The following is an 18,049-nucleotide window of genomic DNA, read 5'->3' on the forward strand; positions in this document are numbered from 1 at the left end:
GCATCTGTTCTATTGAGTGCCATTCTAGTTATATAGAGGTCCTGAAAAAGTTGACTCTTTGTCACCACTGGCCTCAAAATATTCACCAAATTTGGAATATACATCACAGGATAGCAGACTCACAAAAAACCCTCCAACAGGAAATCAGCCATGTTGACGTGAAGCGCTATTTTTCACAAATTCATGCCTCTTTTGAAAACTATCTCCTCCTAGAGCTTTAACACCACAGTCTTCATATTAACTGAGTATCATCCTCATGCCTTGGAGATGAAAAGTTATGGAAAGCTTTCAGCTACATCATACCTGGTGGGCGGGACGGTGTCATCCATTTTTTTCCTTCGCCATTAAGCATCAAGTCCTCATAACTTCAACATACAATTTCCTATCTCTGCCAAATTTCACAGGAATGTAGAGGGTGTTGCCCTAAATACGTCTCTGCATCAATAGTAAGTTGGCCATTTTGATTTTGGCCACCATTTTGAAATATTTCCAATCCTCATACTTTAATGACATCCTCCTACAGTTTTAACACAACAGACTTCACAGTCATCAGTATCATTGTCTGACCTTGAAGATGAAAAGTTATGAAAAGCTTTATCCTACCTCATACCGGCTCAATTTACAGGTGAGCGCGCAATCCGACGGCACCGCAGCTCGACGTGCACGGCCTGCGAGGGCCCGTTCATCGCTGCTTGCAGCTTTAATTAAGTTTATAGTTCAATGTTTGAGTGTGCAGTCTTCTTTTAAACACTCACTCAGGCTGCTTTAAATTCTCACTACGTTAACTAGGTTTATCATTTACATGACATTTAGGATGTCTGATCATTGCAGAATGCTCAGAATAAACTGTTTGCTTAGCAGTTATTTAATTTCTGCATGGATTCTATGTTTTCTTTAAGTTTTCAGATGGTTTCCTCCTTTTGGATTTTACATCTCACTTCTTCAAAAATCTCAGTGAGATGACATCTTGAGCCTATAAAAACTGTGATCCAGCTGTATACAATGAAAGGAAAACCTGCACTATTACCATCACTGTTACTGGTAAAGTAATTTGTTATTACACAAAGCTTCTATTTTCTCCTCCTCTCCATAATTTCCTTCTTTTTGTACACCTTTTTTCTATTTGCTGTCTCTTATTGATCAATCTATAACATTGTTGTGTCAAGAAAAAAAAATGGAGAAGTTCTTTGTGTTCAGGCTTCCTCAGTTTTGCTGTATGATACACAGCTGCCCTGCCTTTATCCTCTGAACAGGAAGTGGTGTTAAAGTCGAGATGGAGCTGTTTTTTAAATAAAGCAGGCTACCGGTGCAAAGGTGTGAACTAGGTGGAAAGTAATACTGCACGATATTGCAAAAAAATGACATTGCGATTTTTTTTTAACCCTGCGATATATATTGCGATATGAAAAAACACACATCAGTACAGCGAGTATTGACCCAACATAAGGAAAAATTTGAAAATCAGCAAGCTTATTCTTGCCTCATACAATGACAACACGTCACCAGTCTCACACATCACTCTGGTCTGAAGTGAAGCCAAATACACAAGTGTGTATTTTTAGAGATTTTTTTAAGATTGCATATGAAAGTCATCCTATTGATATTCATTTGTATGTGTTTGGTACTGAGGTAATCCAACAGTAAATCAAGTGACGAAGTTACAATATTTAATATTGTGACACTTACATTACTGATTACATTGTTTAAAAGTTAATAAGTTACTGTATCACAGTACATTTTTAAAGTAACCCTCATAACCTGCTGTCAAATGACATGAATGTGACCTCACACGTGATTTCATGGAGTAACTTTTGTTTTTCTACTTAATTCATCCGTCCTCTTCACAGATACTTGTGATAGATGTCTTCGAGGCACTGTACCTGAAATGTGAGCGATATGAATATTGGACAGGGAGTAATGCTGTCCTATGTGTCCCTGCAGGTAAGATCCTATTGAACAGATGTTGCAATTTGGTGAAATATGGAGTCTTTTGATATACTGCCAGGTGCCAACAGTGCTTACCTGAATGGACCATTGGTGTGCTGCTGTTCCCAAGTGAAATGTATCGGTGACGGGCTAGCATCTCACTCGTGTTTAACAGTAGAAGAACAAGCTGAACTTCATATCTTTTTTTAAAGTTTGTTTTTATTTTGCATTTTCTGGTAGTAAAGTAGAAATAAGAATGACACTGTAATAAATTGTCAGTTTCACCAAGCCCAAAACATGCACCATGCTCTTAATATTATATCTTTCCGTCTGATAGAAAATTATATGTCATTAAAACAAATGCTTGTTTCTTTTTAATAGGCAATCGAGTTAAAACAGACTGCAACGACCGCCAACGTACTTCCTGTCTGCCTGTACTGAAGGGACCTTCATGAATGCACCTACAGGATTAAAACAGTGTTTTGCCTGTAGAAACTATGACGCAGGTAGATATTTCCTAATTATTAGTAGAAGTATGACCAAGCCTAGATTTAAGGCAGTAATCAAGTCTATTCTCATTCTGGCAATTCCAAGCAATTCATTACCAAGAAACTGAAAATCTCTTTCAACTAACCTCAACATATAGACAGATAGAATGCCAAATGTCTGCGTGACTGTAATTGCGAAAATGGAGGAATCTTTGATTAAAAACATAGTTTAAGTACAAAATGAATATGAGAACTATTTCTAACCTTGAGATGTCCTGACTTTACTCATTTGATGGATTAACTTATTTCATGGCATTTTTTTGGTCACTCCAAACTTCAGTGGTAAGAAGGTCAATGGTAACTGCCATCACTTCTTTCTCCTGCCCCAATTAAATCAAAATTCATAAAAAGTTACTTACGGTGATAGCAAATACAAGTGACTGAAATGGGTTCCTTAATAGGGTAGCAGGGCTCAGCCTAACAGGTTGATGGTGGAGCTTTGACTTCCAAAGGGAGCTTAGAGTAGTGATGCTGCTGCTTCCCCTTCAAAGGAGCCAGCTGAGAGGTTCTGGCATCTGATTCGAATGCATCCTGGGTGCCTCTCAAACAAAGAACAAAGGGATCCTGCATGCTTCATAGGCAGACACAGATGCATTGTGGTCCTTGACCTATCATTCTGCCTATGAAACCTGGGGTGCCCACAGCATTACCCAAATGACCCCCCAAAAAACAAAATACTAACTAAACATCTAAATATGCTAAAGAAGGAAATCATTAGACAAAAGAAAATGCTTTCAGGCTCTAATCTAAATAAAGCAACATCTAGAATAATCAAACAAAAAGTACTACTTGTTATTAGCAGAAATAACAACCAAAACTAACAAACAAACAGCCCCAACAAGTAACCTCTGTGTGTTGCAGGTTCAAATTTGAAAATAAGTCTGTCATGTACAACAACGTCAGACACAGTTTGCGAACCACTGGAGGGATTCTTTTGTCTGGACTCTACAGAAAACGACTGTATGGCAGCACAGGAACACACACGCTGTAAACCAGGACAATACATCCGTCACAAAGGTTGGTTTTCTTGTTCTGACTTTATACTTTTATTATATGGGACATATTAAGCTCATTTTCAGGTTCTAAATTGTATCAGTAAGTCTGCTTGAATAGGTTTACATGCTTCAGTGTTCAAAAAGCACTTATTCTTTCTGATAGTGTACATTGCTGCTGCCCCTCTATTTACCCACTGACTGAAAGTACCTGAAGTCTCTTTAAGGTCCTCTGTTAAGAAGTCTTTTTCCATCCAGGAAAACAGTTTTCTCATGCATATCAGCACAGTAACAGCTTCTAAACCAAAGACTGTCAGGATAGTTAGTGTAACATTACTACTGTGACACAAGATAATTTTGATCTGAAACATACAAACTTGCTGAAGATTTTTTGGGAACAATACAAAGGTGTCTGCTTCAGAAATAGTTGTTTTTTATATATATATATATATCCACTGAGAAAAAAAATCCAGCAGGTCTGTTGGAATGTACTGATTTTGATTCAGTTTAAACCTTGATCCTTTCATAATATATCTATGCTAGTTTCAACATAGATCATTTGCATTTGTACAGGAACAGCGCAGAGAGACACTGAGTGCTCGGACTGCAGTGAAGGAACATATTCAGATGGAACCTTTACATCCTGTCTGTCACACACACAGTGAGTAAAGCTTCACAGCAGAGACATAAGGTGTTACAACTGCAGTAACTTCATAGTGTCCTTCAAAATGTCCCTCTTTCATTCCAGATGTGAAACATTAAATCTTCAAGTGATAAAACCAGGAACTGTTTCAACTGATGCTGAATGTGGAGAACAAACAGCAGACAGGACAGCAGTTGTGGTCGGCGTTGTTGTTGTAGTGCTTTTTATAGTAATGATTGTAGCAGCACCTGTAATGCTCCTTCACATAAAGAAGAAAGGATGTCTATACACAGGTATGATTTGGACATGTTTTTGATGAATAATAAAGTCTGGCACATCACAATGTTGTTAATATGGTGTTTTGTTAATGTTTTATTACAGAAAATAAAAGAAACAAAGAGAATGGAAACATGGTATGTTTTATACCTACTTAACTGTTACCACTAAGTCTGTTTCCACTGTGTGCACTGTACAGTTGTATGTTTTCTGCTAAATAATAACCATACAGAGAGCCCTGGAATAAATGCTAAAGACTGCAAGAAGCATATACACTGATCTTCATTATGATCACACAGAGCTCAAGGTTGACTCTGAACACCAGACTGACTGAAACTGAACTGTACCTGTCATAAATAAGAACCGGATGGATCAGAGGGCGGATGCTGTGTCATGAACCTCAACATGATGGGACAAATCTCTCCTATCCGTGCTTATGAATGACGGAGCATTTTCAGGGTGATCCTTTCATACACAATCATGATACTATCACCTGTTAACAACCTGTTTACCTGTGTAATGTTCCAAACAGGTGGTTTTGTTTTTTGTTTCAGCTTTCAACACCACTCCCAGTTTTTCCTTACTCAGTCAAAACCTGTTGGCATTTACAAAAATCAGTAACGTTTGTTGGAGCTATTTGGTTATTTGTTTGTTATTCATAATGTTTGATATAGTTTTATTTTGATTCAATTCATGACATTATTTTCTATTAGTAGTTAGTAGTAATTACCCTGTAGATTTATTTAACCAGTTGTGAGCAACTGCCTTTTCAAAGACATGTAAAAATGTTATAATTTACAAGTCGGGTTTACAGTTGTATTTGACATCACAGAGCAAAATATGAAAATATCTTCAGCTTGTGAAAATTACAGGGTTAGGCCTTGTCCCAGGAATTTAAGACAAAACTCATCAAAATAGAAAGAAAGAAAGAAAGAAAGAACGAAAGAAAGAAAGAGGGACCTTCTTAACTTGGAGACCAGGGAACTGGAAGTGTAAAAATATTTTCACTCAAACTCGGCAACCAAATGTTCTGAATCCAGCTTCAGAATCCTGTTAGTTGTTATCAGAATGTCACAAGACAGTCTGGAGGCCTTCCTGCTGATGAGAACTAACGATGATCAAAAGGTGTCTGTCTATTCAACAGTTTTCACTTTTGCAAATATATTACTATTATGAAGCCAACAGGGGGATTGTGAAGAATAAACAGATTGTGGAACAAGGTAAAAAAAGAAGAAAAAAAAAGAAACGCCCCACAAGTTAATCGAAAGAAAACGGGGGAATTCCATGAACTCTAATCTCTTTCCCTTTTAAAGCCCTTCAGAATAAAAGCATATGTAATGGAGGTAATTGTAAGTGAGCTGGCTGACAAATTAAACATAAAGTATTGTTCTTTGGTGTTATTATGTGAAGATCGTAAAAGAAGTAGTGTCCTACTGTGCATGTCATCAAGTGAGATATGACTTACATTGGCAGGGAAACATTCTTAATGAACAAGTCTCAATATATCAGGCTCAGTTCTGCTGAACAAGCACTCCTTTCTGAACTTTACATCTTACAGTATGATAGCTGACACTGCCAAACCAAAGTGAAAATACCAATGTTATCGTTCCATGCTCCTTCATACAGGTTATTCTCTGCATGTCGTTGACCCATAATATCTTGTGTTCTCTTTTCAAATGTAACCAGTCACATTGAGAATAAAGTAAAGAGGGGGCAGTAACCTTATCTCTCTTACTTCCACCGCAGCAGACTAATCTGGGGTCTGTTTCCATTACTTCACTTCTTATTATGGGTTTTCTGAGTTGTCACTTTCTGTTTTATTTCTGTTAGCCTCAGCCTTCATAATGTTTCAGAACGGGCCTTTGTGGGGTCTACGTGGCTTCCCTTCATTGTGTTCATTTAGCTGACCCATCAGCAATATGTTGTGATGTTTGCTTAATAAATTCAATGTTTCTCTTCTTGGCTGCAACTCTGACTCCTCTGTTTATGATAGACCTCTTTTGTCGTAACAGTTATTAAACAGTTTTATTAGCTGAAATTCCATCATTGGAACAATAACTATCATTACATTCTCTCATTTACCATCAGCACGACATATTTTCTGATCTGATGCTCATGTGATCAGGACTACGTCATCTGTCTGTGCCGTCAGAAACAGTTAAAAAGAAGCACTAAAGATTTTTCTGTTCAATGACAGTTACTTTGCACTTGGCTTTTCCATGTTTAACAGACCTTTATTTTGAAAGGTGAAAACGAAACTCGTAATTTCCTTCCTGTCATGTTTAGGACACAAAGTGCGCAGTATTGTTCGTCATACGGTATGTTCTGTATTTTATTTATTTTCTTTAAAGCTGCTAACACATTGTTACACTGTTGAAGTGTGAGTCGTCATGGCTCGTTTATTAAACGTATGTTGTTTATTACAAGTTGCTTTGTAAGTGTTTACAAGTGTTGCCGCTGGTCGAAACTACTCCTTGGGAAGTTAGAACAGTATAACGCTGACTACAGCCATAGTTCGACTATGCTGCTCAATCGGACAACTGCAATTATCCGAGTATCCACCTTATTCCTGACTTTGTGAGTTTACCTATGGTTCATAGCGGTATTCGGTTACGCTCTTCCGGTTGAACTGGCTGAACTCGGTGTTTACGCTAACGTAGCTGTCATGCTCGCTCTAAAAACCGGCTTTTAACACAAAGAAAGCGACAGAATGGATAAAAATCGGCGGTGGATACACAGCACAGATGTTTTAATAAGTTGTGAGGACAGTTCTCACAGTGCCTCACCCATCAGTTCTCACGGAGTGGGCAGATGACATGAAGCATTAGCACGGCATTAGCCCGACGTTAGCGATGTAGCTAACGTCGGGCTAATGCTTATCTTATATTTTCTTAAGATGTTGACGGCGGAGAATTACGCAGTTACAAAAGCACAGAAGCATACAACTACCTGCACAGTAACAACATAGGGAAAGTACTGTTGAAGAAACACAGCGAGTTATTTCTGAAGGCAGCAGTAGAGCCCAGCCAGAGTGTCAATCAAGCTAAACATACAGCGTGGATAATGCTGAAGGAAAGTGAAGTCGTGGAGACAGGCGGCTGCTTGGACGTTGCCGGGTTAGGAAAGTCATGCAGCAGCTATTCTGTGGAAGATATTCATAAACCCAAATATTTATTTTAGTGTCAGAGCCGCGCTAGTCTCCGTTCCTCCTTCCTCAGCATGGCGTGTAGGGCGCAGGGCACGGACAAGTTTGTCTAAGTGGTTGATGTACTACAGGAGACGTTTCCCCCACAGGCTTGCAGACCCCAATGTGGGTGGAGTTAAACGTTTAACCCCGCCCACTATCCAACATTTGACTCCGCCGTCACTGTGATGCTTCCTGTTCGGTCTGTTTAGTCGCGCCTCTGTGAAGTTCTGCAGGCGTTGCCCCTGACAACCGATAGCGTCTCCTACCATCATGGCCGACCGGCTCAGACCCCGCCCAGATCAACCCAAATCAGCACGTGACTCCTCAATCTCAATTCCTCCTGTCTCCTTCCACGCTGGCTTCTCGAACCACAAGGTCCAAAAGACTGAAACCATCCAGCGCCCAGTGAAGGAAAAGAATGAAAGAAGAGTTTAAGAACTGTTTAATACAGTGTCCGAAGAGGGACAAGAAACCATATCATAATTAAATGTAACCTGAGATTCTTTCTTAATGTTATCAAAATTAAAGGGATCACTAGACTGTATTTTTTTATTTTTTTGAACAACAAATTATTTAACAACAAACATTAACATAAAACAAGCAGGCAAACAGTAAAAATGTTAATGAAATACTAAAATGATATTAATGATAATGATAATGTTTATAATAATAATGATGTTGATAATGATAATAATAATAATGATGACAAAAATGATATTAATGATGATAATGATAATATAATGATGATGATGATAATAATACTAATAACACCAATAATAATAATAATAATAATAATGATAACAATGACAATAAGAACTTTTACAATCATCATAATAATAATGTTTAAAAGTGGGTGGACATGTACAGGTCTTGGTCTGAGGTACGGATCATAGCATGGCATTGATTTTCAAGTTTTCTTCATCTACACAAAGTTTGAAGAAAGTTTCCATATCCTCCTGGTCAGTGCCGGCCCTGAGTAATTTGGTGCCCTAGGCAAGATCTTAGCCAGCGCCCTCTTGCATCGCAGTCAATTTCATAATCAATTTTCATACACTCACACAGAAACTGCATGTATATATTCAAGATTTTATTTCTTTCAAAAAGTCAAAAATATCACACCAAATAAAAACTGAAGAAAGAAACAAGTGATAAGAATACAGTATAAATAAGGCATTGTGCATAACATATCTCTCAGCCTCAGAGTGCCGTCTCTCTCTTATCTATTGTCAGCCGCTTTGCAAAATGACCTTCATCTCCTTCCATGTTGCCATGTGGGTATTGTGCTCCTGGCTATCCTCATGAACCTTCAGCAAGTGGCTTGCATTGTTCCAGTCCTTTAGTCCTTCCTTATTAAAGGAGAACTTCGGTGAGTTCACAGAGGACCAGTTCAAATAAAAAGCTGTTACACATTTCCCAAAAACAAAGATGGGAGAGTGTCAACATGACTTTTGTAACAGAGTCTTAGTCAATGCTGAACAAATCAAAAGAAGCTGGCTGATGTACTCAAACAGAAATGATAGCTTGCACTGCTTCTGCTGCTAAATGTTTTCTCCAAAAGAATCCAGACTTAAAGGAGAACTTCGGTCGATTTAAACATGCAGTTTCATTGCTCAAGCTACCCTTGACTTGCCAGTACCGAAGACGCGAACAAATTTGGTCCAGCCATTACAGAGCTCCGTGAACGGAGACGTAGCATTGAACGCTAACAGCATGGGGTCAGAACTTTAGACTGTGTTTTAAGCGTCTTAACATGCTCCACATCTCACACCAAAAGTTATGCAACATCAGCAGACACCTTAGCACACAGCACTGTAGCGTGTATGACTCAAAATGAATAAAAAAGTAGTTAAAACAATGTGTTTGTGCAAGGAGCTACTTACCTGTTTGTTGACATCGGCGTCTTCCGGTAGCTAGGCTAAACTAGCTGATCCGTCGAGCGTGCATTTACTCCCTCACTGGCGGAGACGGAAACGTAATCCAGCATTTTCGTGTGTATGTTCATAATGTACATGTCCATGTTACAGCCTGTCATGAGCCATGAGCCTTACAATAGCCTGTTAAGCCTGTTAAGTGCACACTCGATGGATATGCTAGTTTGGTCTAGCTACCGGAACACACGGATGTCAACAAACAGGTAAGTAGCTCCTTGCACAAACACACTGTTTTAACTACTTTTTTATTCATTTTGAGTCATACACGCTACAGTGCTGTGTGCTAAGGTGTCTGCTGATGTTGCATAACTTTTGGTGTGAGATGTGGAGCATGTTAAGACGCTTAAAACACAGTCTAAAGTTCTGACCCCATGCTGTTAGCGTTCAATGCTACGTCTCCGTTCACGGAGCTCTGTAATGGCTGGACCAAATTTGTTCGCGTCTTCGGTACTGGCAAGTCAAGGGTAGCTTGAGCAATGAAGCTGCATGTTTAAATCGACCGAAGTTCTCCTTTAAGTCTGGATTCTTTTGGAGAAAACATTTAGCAGCAGAAGCAGTGCAAGCTATCATTTCTGTTTGAGTACATCAGCCAGCTTCTTTTGATTTGTTCAGCATTGACTAAGACTCTGTTACAAAAGTCATGTTGACACTCTCCCATCTTTGTTTATGGGAAATGTGTAACAGCTTTTTATTTGAACTGGTCCTCTGTGAACTCATCTCACTTTGTCAATTAGCAGAGATGGTCAGTCAGCATGGTGCAGCCTTTAGTCCTGATGCTGTGTCACTCTGCTGTGCTGAGGTAGAGGACAGGAGCACCTGATGCTGTGTCACTGGGGTGGTGGTGAAATATTTCAAAAAGCATCTGAAGAGAGAAGAGAAGTATATGTGACCAGTGGATGTTACATTTTAATAAAAAAACAGATGCTTGATGTGTGCCATACATAAGACTAATATAAAGTAACAATGAAAATGTGATGACATTCATTGAACTATATTGTCATTGCAATACAATTCAGTCTAACCAGAGTGCAAGTGCAGTGTGTATATATATATACACATGTTCTTGCCTATGAATGATATGTGAAAGCTAAGGTGTGGAGTAACAGTAATACACTTTAACTGCACTTAAACATTGATGTAAACTTTAACAAACATAAACTATGACACAATAAACCAAAGGCATACAACTACACTATGACAAAGGGGGTGGAAAACTAACAGCATTTAACTGACATACAAGCAGGAAAGACACCTGTAATAACACCTGAACAGGCCTAACGTTAACTTTCCAAACGTCCCTGATGAATTAAAGGTGGAGTAACATTAACACACGTCGACTCAGCTATTTATTGATTATTAAACAATGCTGCTATCGTCCGAAGTAAGCTAGCAAGCTAACACTCTGCTCCAACAACAATCATTAAACTATTAATTTCATTCGCTTCATCACATTGACGTTACTGTACCTTTATCTTCTTCACGTCTTCCTCTTCTTTCATTCTTTTCCTTCACTGGGCGCTGGAGTGTCATGTAAACGCACTGACTGTCGACACAGAAGACGTGTTGGGACAATATCATCCCTCTGGTAGCCGAAATAATTCCAGATAACTGACGTTGCTTTACTTTTTGGCACCAAGCCAGACCAATTCTGAACCATGTACTGAATGGGGAGTAACCCATACCAGAACTACAAGGGTGTCCACATAAGGTTACTCTTCACTCAGATATAAATATGTAGGGGTTCTATTGGGTACTTCAATCTAAACAAGAAAATATGTTTACCTTAGTTATCTGTAGCATCAGCACAGAGGCTTGGTGTCCAGGATACTTATGGATAAGTTAACAGGATAACAAATACAACGAATAATGTCATGCAGACAGACTGGAGGTCTTTCTGCTGGTGCATGTAAGAACTTAACTATGATCAAACAACTTTTCACCTCTGTTTCCTCTCCCAGGGAGAAGATGATCTACAGGATCTTGTTGCTCATCATGCTCACCAATAAGATAAAAGGCAAAATATGTTTTCAGACTTCACTTAAAATCAGGAAGAACTGTCATCTTCTATTAGTATAATTTTATGGTATTACAGAACAAGTAAATACTCGACTCAAATATAATTCTACCTCTTTCACTGTATTGGCAGTGTAATACTGTATAAGACATAAAAACGATTGAAAATAAACATGGCTTATGTGAAATTTTAAAGAGCCAAAGGCCACCTTATCAGGACAGCTGCCTTAACCAGTCAAATAAGTGACACAGAAATGAACTAACTTTAAAAGACACTGGGACATTGTTTCTGTAGCTTAAAGATCTAGAAGAACAAAATTGAAAGAAATGAACTTTGATTATATGACTCTTCACCTCCATATCCTCTTACAGGGAGAAGATAATCTGTGGGATCCTGCTGCTCATCAACCTGACCTCCTATATCTGTGGTTAGTATACACCTTCACTTCACGATCCATAAAAAAGACAAAATATTCTTTCAGACTTCAGACTTGCATCTTTAAATCAGTTAAAGTAGCACGTAGACTTAAGAGCAGACTAAGATCTTTTTATCTTCAATTTGTAGTTGGACTGTATTTATTATTATTATCATTACCTTTTTATACTGCAGTATAAACTCTTTGTTTTTCAAGCCTTCCGGCTTTGTAATGAATAAAAGCACATTGCTGTTCAAAGAATCTAGCCTAAATTCCCCTGATTCATTTATCTTGATGAGCCTCTCCAGCTCTGAGGCAATCACTAAACTCTGCATAGAAATATGTGTAGATGGAGTTTAAAGGCTCACAGGTAGAACTGTCACTTTCCCTCTCTGTCTCCTCAGCAGGAACATTTGTTGTGAATGTGACACAGACCTCCTATCAGGCAGAGGAGAACCACAACATCACACTGGAGTGAACGTTCACAACCGAAACTGACAGTTCCCCTAACTCCCTTTTAATCTTCTGTGAACTGAGAACTGATCACAAAGACATAGTTTTGTATCATATACACGAAGGTGTTGAGGTCCCAGACACGCAGGATCAACAGTTTGCAGGACGAGTCCAGTGTGACAAAGACTTCCTCAGAGAAGGACGAATCAGACTTCTTCTGTCCAACTGAGGACTGATGACTCAGGCCTGTATCTGTGTGAGGTGCTGACAAATTGTGGGAGTAGCTTTGACAAGTGCCGGCTCAGTGTCACTGGTAAGTTGATTCAATAGAACTCAGTAGAACTCTCTAAACAGGTTGAATACAGCAGCTTTTTGGGATAAATAAGAACCTGAGAGGAAGTGTTTTGGACAAGCACAGTCCTTCCACACTTTCCCATAGTATCTGGGGAAAATGTCAAACTCAATATGTTGGGGATATTTTGTTTGTTTTCTACTTTTCTTCTTCACATGATTGAAACAGATCTGTTTGCTCCATTTACAGCAGTAAGGAATTGGCAAGAATCTGAGGGACCAAACACAACAGGCCGGAGGAGAGTCGGCCTCTACTGTGGACTGGGACTGACAGCAGCAGCAGCAGCTGTCCTGGTTGTTAGTAAAAAGTCCAGCGGAGAATTCAAGAGAAGTTCCAGCTCATCAGAAAGATCAGAGAAAACTGTTTGATCAACGATGTAAGTGAGATAATTTTATACCATGGAGGCAGAAAATACTCTTTTTTCATCAGCTGGCAAGTGTTGGCTAATGTTGTTATTGTTTCTTATCTGACTTTGGTTAGTTTGAAATATATTCACAAATTCCATCTTTCCAGATTCATTAATGGATAAGTGAAACATAGTCTAAACACAAACGATTCCTCTTTCCAACCGTAGTAATGTAGACAAGAACCCACAGCCTGATTTCATCAACACAAGCTGTCCTTCAACAAACATTTGACTCTCTGTGCAGTCCACCTTCAGATGAGTGCAACACTGGGACCATCTACAAAGTGCAACAAAAAAGAGATAGTACAAAAGTATTCAATAACTTCCCTCTGCCACAGTGTAGCATCACCAGAACCACTTAACACATCAATGATGTTCTGTTGCTTATACAACAACACTATGGTAGGAAAAATGCTTATGCAGGAAATTATTTCGTGGGCTAAATATTTAATAACTTAACTCTCTCTAAGTGTAGCCTACTTTCATGAATTGACGTACAGGTTTAGATGCACATTTCATCTAGTATTTACATAACTGCTTCTTCTGAGAAGGAAATCTGGTTTGGGATCCCTTTGGTTCATGTCTCTGGGCTTGTTTGGTAGTGCTGACAGGACTTATATTCATTTGAAGGAATTGCATGTCATTTCAAATTCAGTCAAACTTAATTTTTAAAAAAAATTGACATCCATAGTGCTTGGGTAGCCCCAATGTACAACCAGAAAAGGGGAGCCATGGGCCACAATTAATTTTATGTTTAATCATACAACAAAAGAGTCAAGAAGTGGCTAGCTAGGTTGTCTAGTGCTATTGGGTTGTGCAACAGCAAAGCTGATGTAGTGGATTGTGAGCTGTAGTTGCCCTGCTGGTAAACATACCAACCACTTCGGCTGTCTGAGCCGCAGTGTCTCTGGGCTCATTAGGTAGAGCAGAGAGGCAGGGTAGCGGGCAGAGGTAGAACAGGCTCCATAGGAGCCTTGTAAAAGGACAGATCCAGGATTTTTTTCTTGCTGACTTTTGCGTTGCAAGATAGGGCGACATTTCTCAGGTTATACTGCATGATGATGCTTATGATAAAAAAGCCAGGCATGTTTAGGTGGCTGTCAGTATCATCGTCTGACCTTGAACATGAAAAGTTATGAAAAGCTTTAACCTACCTCATACCTGCTTGTTTTCTCCCCATTATGACACGCAATCAACAGGTGAGCGTGCAATCCGACGGCACCGCAGCCCGACGTGCACCGCATACGAGGGCCCGTTCATCGCTGCTTGCAGCTTTAATTGATTTTATATTTCAGTGTTTGAGTGTGCAGTCTTCTTTAAAACAATCACTCAGGCTGCTTTAAATTCTCACTGCGTTAACTAGTGATCTAATGATCATTTGATCATTGCAGAATGCTCAGTACTGTTTGCTTAGCAGTTATTTAATTTCTGCACGGATTCTATGTTTTCTTTAAGTTTTCAGATGGTGTCCTCCTTTTGGATTTTACATCTCACTTCATCACAAAACTCAGTGAGATGACATCTTGAGCCCATAAAAACTGTGATCCAGTTATATAAAATGAAAGGAAAACCTGCACTATTACCATCACTGTTACTGGTAAAGTAATTTGTTATTACACAAAGCTTCTATTTTCTCCTCCTCTACAAAATTTCCTTCTTTTTGTACACCTTTTTTCTATTTGCTGTCTCCTATTGATCAATCTACAACATTGTTGTGTCAAGAAAAGAAAATGGAGAAGTTCTTTGTGTTCATCAGAGAGGCTTCCTCAGTTCTGCTGTATGATACACAGCTGCCCTGCCTTTATCCTCTGAACAGGAAGAGGGAAGGTGGTGTTAAAGTCGAGATGGAGCTGTTTTTTAAATAAAGCAGGCTACTGGTGCAAAGGTGTGAACTAGGTGGAAAGTAGGACTGCACGATATTGCAAAAAAATGACATTGCGTTTTTTTTTTTTAACCCTGCGATATATATTGCGATATGAAAAAACACAGGAATTTTCATCAGATGACCTGAGTAGCACTTAATGTGATGCTGCACTGCTGCTATCTTCTGGACAATTAACCTGCACTGATCTTACCTGTTTTTGTCTGCATCAGTACCGCGAGTATTGACCTTAAATGAAATAGCCTGTTATAGACGATTAACAAATAGCCAACGTCAATTAAACTTACTCATCAATGACTATTAGATTAATATTTAAAATTCTGATCCCAAGTTATAGTACAAAATGTATATTTAAATAACATAAGGAAAAATTTGAAAATCAGCAAGCTTATTCTTGCCTCATACAATGACAACACGTCACCAGTCTCACACACATCTCGACAACACGTCACCAGTCTCACACATCACTCTGGTCTGAAGTGAAGCCAAATACACAAGTGTGTATTTTTAGAGATTTTTGTTAAGATTGCATATGAAAGTCATCCTATTGATATTCATTTGTTTGTGTTTGGTACTGAGGTAATCCAACAGTAAATCAAGTGACGAAGTTACAATATTTAATATTGTGATTCTTACATGACTGATAACATTGTTTAACAGTTAATAAGTTACTGTATCACAGTATATTTTTAAAGTAACCCTCATAACCTGCTGTCAAATGACATGAATGTGACCTCACACGTGATTTCATGGAGTAACTCTTGTTTTTCTACTTTGTTCATCCGTCCTCTTCACAGATACTTGTGATGAATGTCTTCAGAGGACAGACCCTGAAATGTCATCGATCAGAATATTGGACAGGGAGTGATTGCTGTCCTATGTGCCCTGTTGGTAAGATCCTATTGGACAGATGTTTCACTTTGGTGAAATATGGAGTCTTTTGTTATACTGCCAGGTGCCAACAGTGCTTACCTGAATGAACCACTGGTGTGCTGCTGTTCCCAAGTGAAATGTATCAGTGACGGGCTAGCATCTCACTCGTGTTTAACAGTAGAAGAACAAGCTGAACTTCATATATTTTTTTTAAAGTTTGTTTTTATTTTGCATTTTCTGGTGGTAAAGTAGAAATAAGAATGACACTGTAATAAATTGTCGTTTCACCGAGCCCAAAACATGCACCATGCTCTTAATATTATATATTTCCATTTAATAGAAAATTATATGTCATTAAAACAAACGCTTGTTTTCTTTTCAACAGGCAATCAAGTTAAAACAGACTGCAACAACAGCCAAAGTACTTCCTGTCTGCCCTGTACTGAAGGGACCTTCATGAATCGGCCTACAGGATCAAAACAGTGTTTTGCCTGTGGAAACTGTGATGCAGGTAGATATTTCCTAATTATTAGTAGAAGTATGACCAAGCCTAGATTTAAGGCAGTAATTAAGTCTATTCTCATTCTGAGAAATAAAGGCAATTCCAAGCAATTCATACCAAGAAACTGAAGATCTCTTTCAACCAACCTCAACATTGAGACAGATAGAATGCCAAATGTTTGCACGACTGTAATTGTGAAAAATGGAGGAATCTTTGATGAAAAAATAGTTTAAGTACAAAATGAATATGAGAACTATTTCTAACCTTGAGATGTCCTGACTTTACTAATTTGATGAATTAACTCATTTCATGGCATTTTTTTTGGTCACTCCAAACTTCAGTGGTAAAAAGGTCAATAGTAACTGCCATCACTTCTTTCTCCAGCCCCAATTAAATCAAAATTCATAAAAAGTTACTTACGGTGATAGCAGATACAAGTGACTGAAATGGGTTCCTTAATAGGGTAGCAGGGCTCAGCCTAACAGGTAGATGGTGGAACTTGGACTTCCAAAGGGAGCTTAGAGTAGTGATGCTGCTGCTTCCCCTTCAAAGGAGCCAGCTGAGTATGGAAGTTAAATCAAGTCATTAATCAAGAGCATAGATTTTCAGTTTGAGAGCATGATTTCATTCCTTTTCAGTGACACAGCTCCTTCGCGTGCTCAGATTTTTTCTCCTCATGCTCACATTTTGTGCTTGCATTTAAATTTCTTCTGCTTTCTTTCAAAATGTCTGCTTAAAGTAAAAAATCACATGCCTGTGCTCACATTTCTCCTTCTTGCAAACAAAAATGTCGCTCGCATTCAAATGTGCCCTCTGCGCGCTCAGATCTAAGTGCACACGCTCAGAACACACACCTGCTCACAGGTCAAGTTCTGCTCTCGGATCTCTCCTCTGCTCACAGATTTTTCTTGTGTATCAACACTATCAACCAATAGAAGGCCGGCTACTGTTGACCAATCAGATTATACCCGCTTCTTTGTGGATGCGTTCGCTGTACTTCAAGGAGCGTCGCATACGGACGGGCACTGTTTCTACCGGGTTTATCTACTTCCGTCCTCCAGGCTGTTAAATGTGGTGGTTCCCTTTATTTTATGACGACTTTTGGAATAAAATATCAGTTAATCAATACACGAGCGCCCGTGCTTTTCATTACAGTAGCTACATCAACATAAAGTAGAACAATAGCGGCTCTACTTTCGCTATATTAGCCAATAGCCAGTTACCCAGGCAGCGGGATATGTTATATAGTATAAATAGTGACATGCAGGCATGATTGTTATGATAGTACAGCGGTTAAGAACTCCTGTTCATATTACTTTTTGCATCATGGGACGCTGGTTCGCATCCCGGCCCGGCCGGCACCCCTCGCTCGTGTAATGAATGAAAAATACTCTATCATCATAGCGTATTTTTCATTACACCTTTTTAATCACGTATGTTTACCCACCATCTCTTGTTAAGCGTTTGTCAGGGGGCCCATGAAGGAAGAAGAAGAAAAAAAGAAGAAAAAAAAAACAGCTGTCCAGAATTGCCACAGGCCCTGTTTTTGTGAATGAAATATCTGGGGGCGGGTCAGTAAGGTAACGCTGAGTGGCCTTGATGCCTGTCAGTCATGATGAGTCGCGTCTCGTCACCTCTCTGATGTGTCT

The 18,049-nt window shown here is 39.0% G+C and overlaps 1 protein-coding gene across 8 annotated transcripts in view; it reads left to right on the forward strand.

Annotated features, from left to right (window-relative positions):
* LOC115565978 (tumor necrosis factor receptor superfamily member 14-like) overlaps nucleotides 1–18,049 on the forward strand; it is a 52,024-nt gene that overhangs the window by 29,435 nt on the left and 4,540 nt on the right. For 2 of the 8 annotated variants that reach the window (XM_030391699.1, XM_030391700.1), the window contains exons 3-5: nucleotides 900–1,041; nucleotides 15,823–15,916; nucleotides 16,284–16,409. In XM_030391699.1, the coding sequence (XP_030247559.1) occupies nucleotides 1,003–1,041; nucleotides 15,823–15,916; nucleotides 16,284–16,409 (259 nt within the window). In that variant the 5' untranslated portion in view covers nucleotides 900–1,002. Of the gene's footprint in view, nucleotides 1–899; nucleotides 1,042–4,295; nucleotides 4,403–4,490; nucleotides 6,344–6,643; nucleotides 6,704–11,888; nucleotides 11,945–12,336; nucleotides 12,699–12,926; nucleotides 13,114–14,598; nucleotides 15,029–15,822; nucleotides 15,917–16,283; nucleotides 16,410–18,049 lie in introns of those variants that run through there. The other 6 variants (XM_030391696.1, XM_030391702.1, XM_030391697.1 and 3 more) reach the window with 6 other exon arrangements.

Source organism: Sparus aurata, chromosome 16, assembly GCF_900880675.1.
Source record: "Sparus aurata chromosome 16, fSpaAur1.1, whole genome shotgun sequence".
Taxonomy (NCBI): Eukaryota; Metazoa; Chordata; class Actinopteri; order Spariformes; family Sparidae; genus Sparus; species Sparus aurata.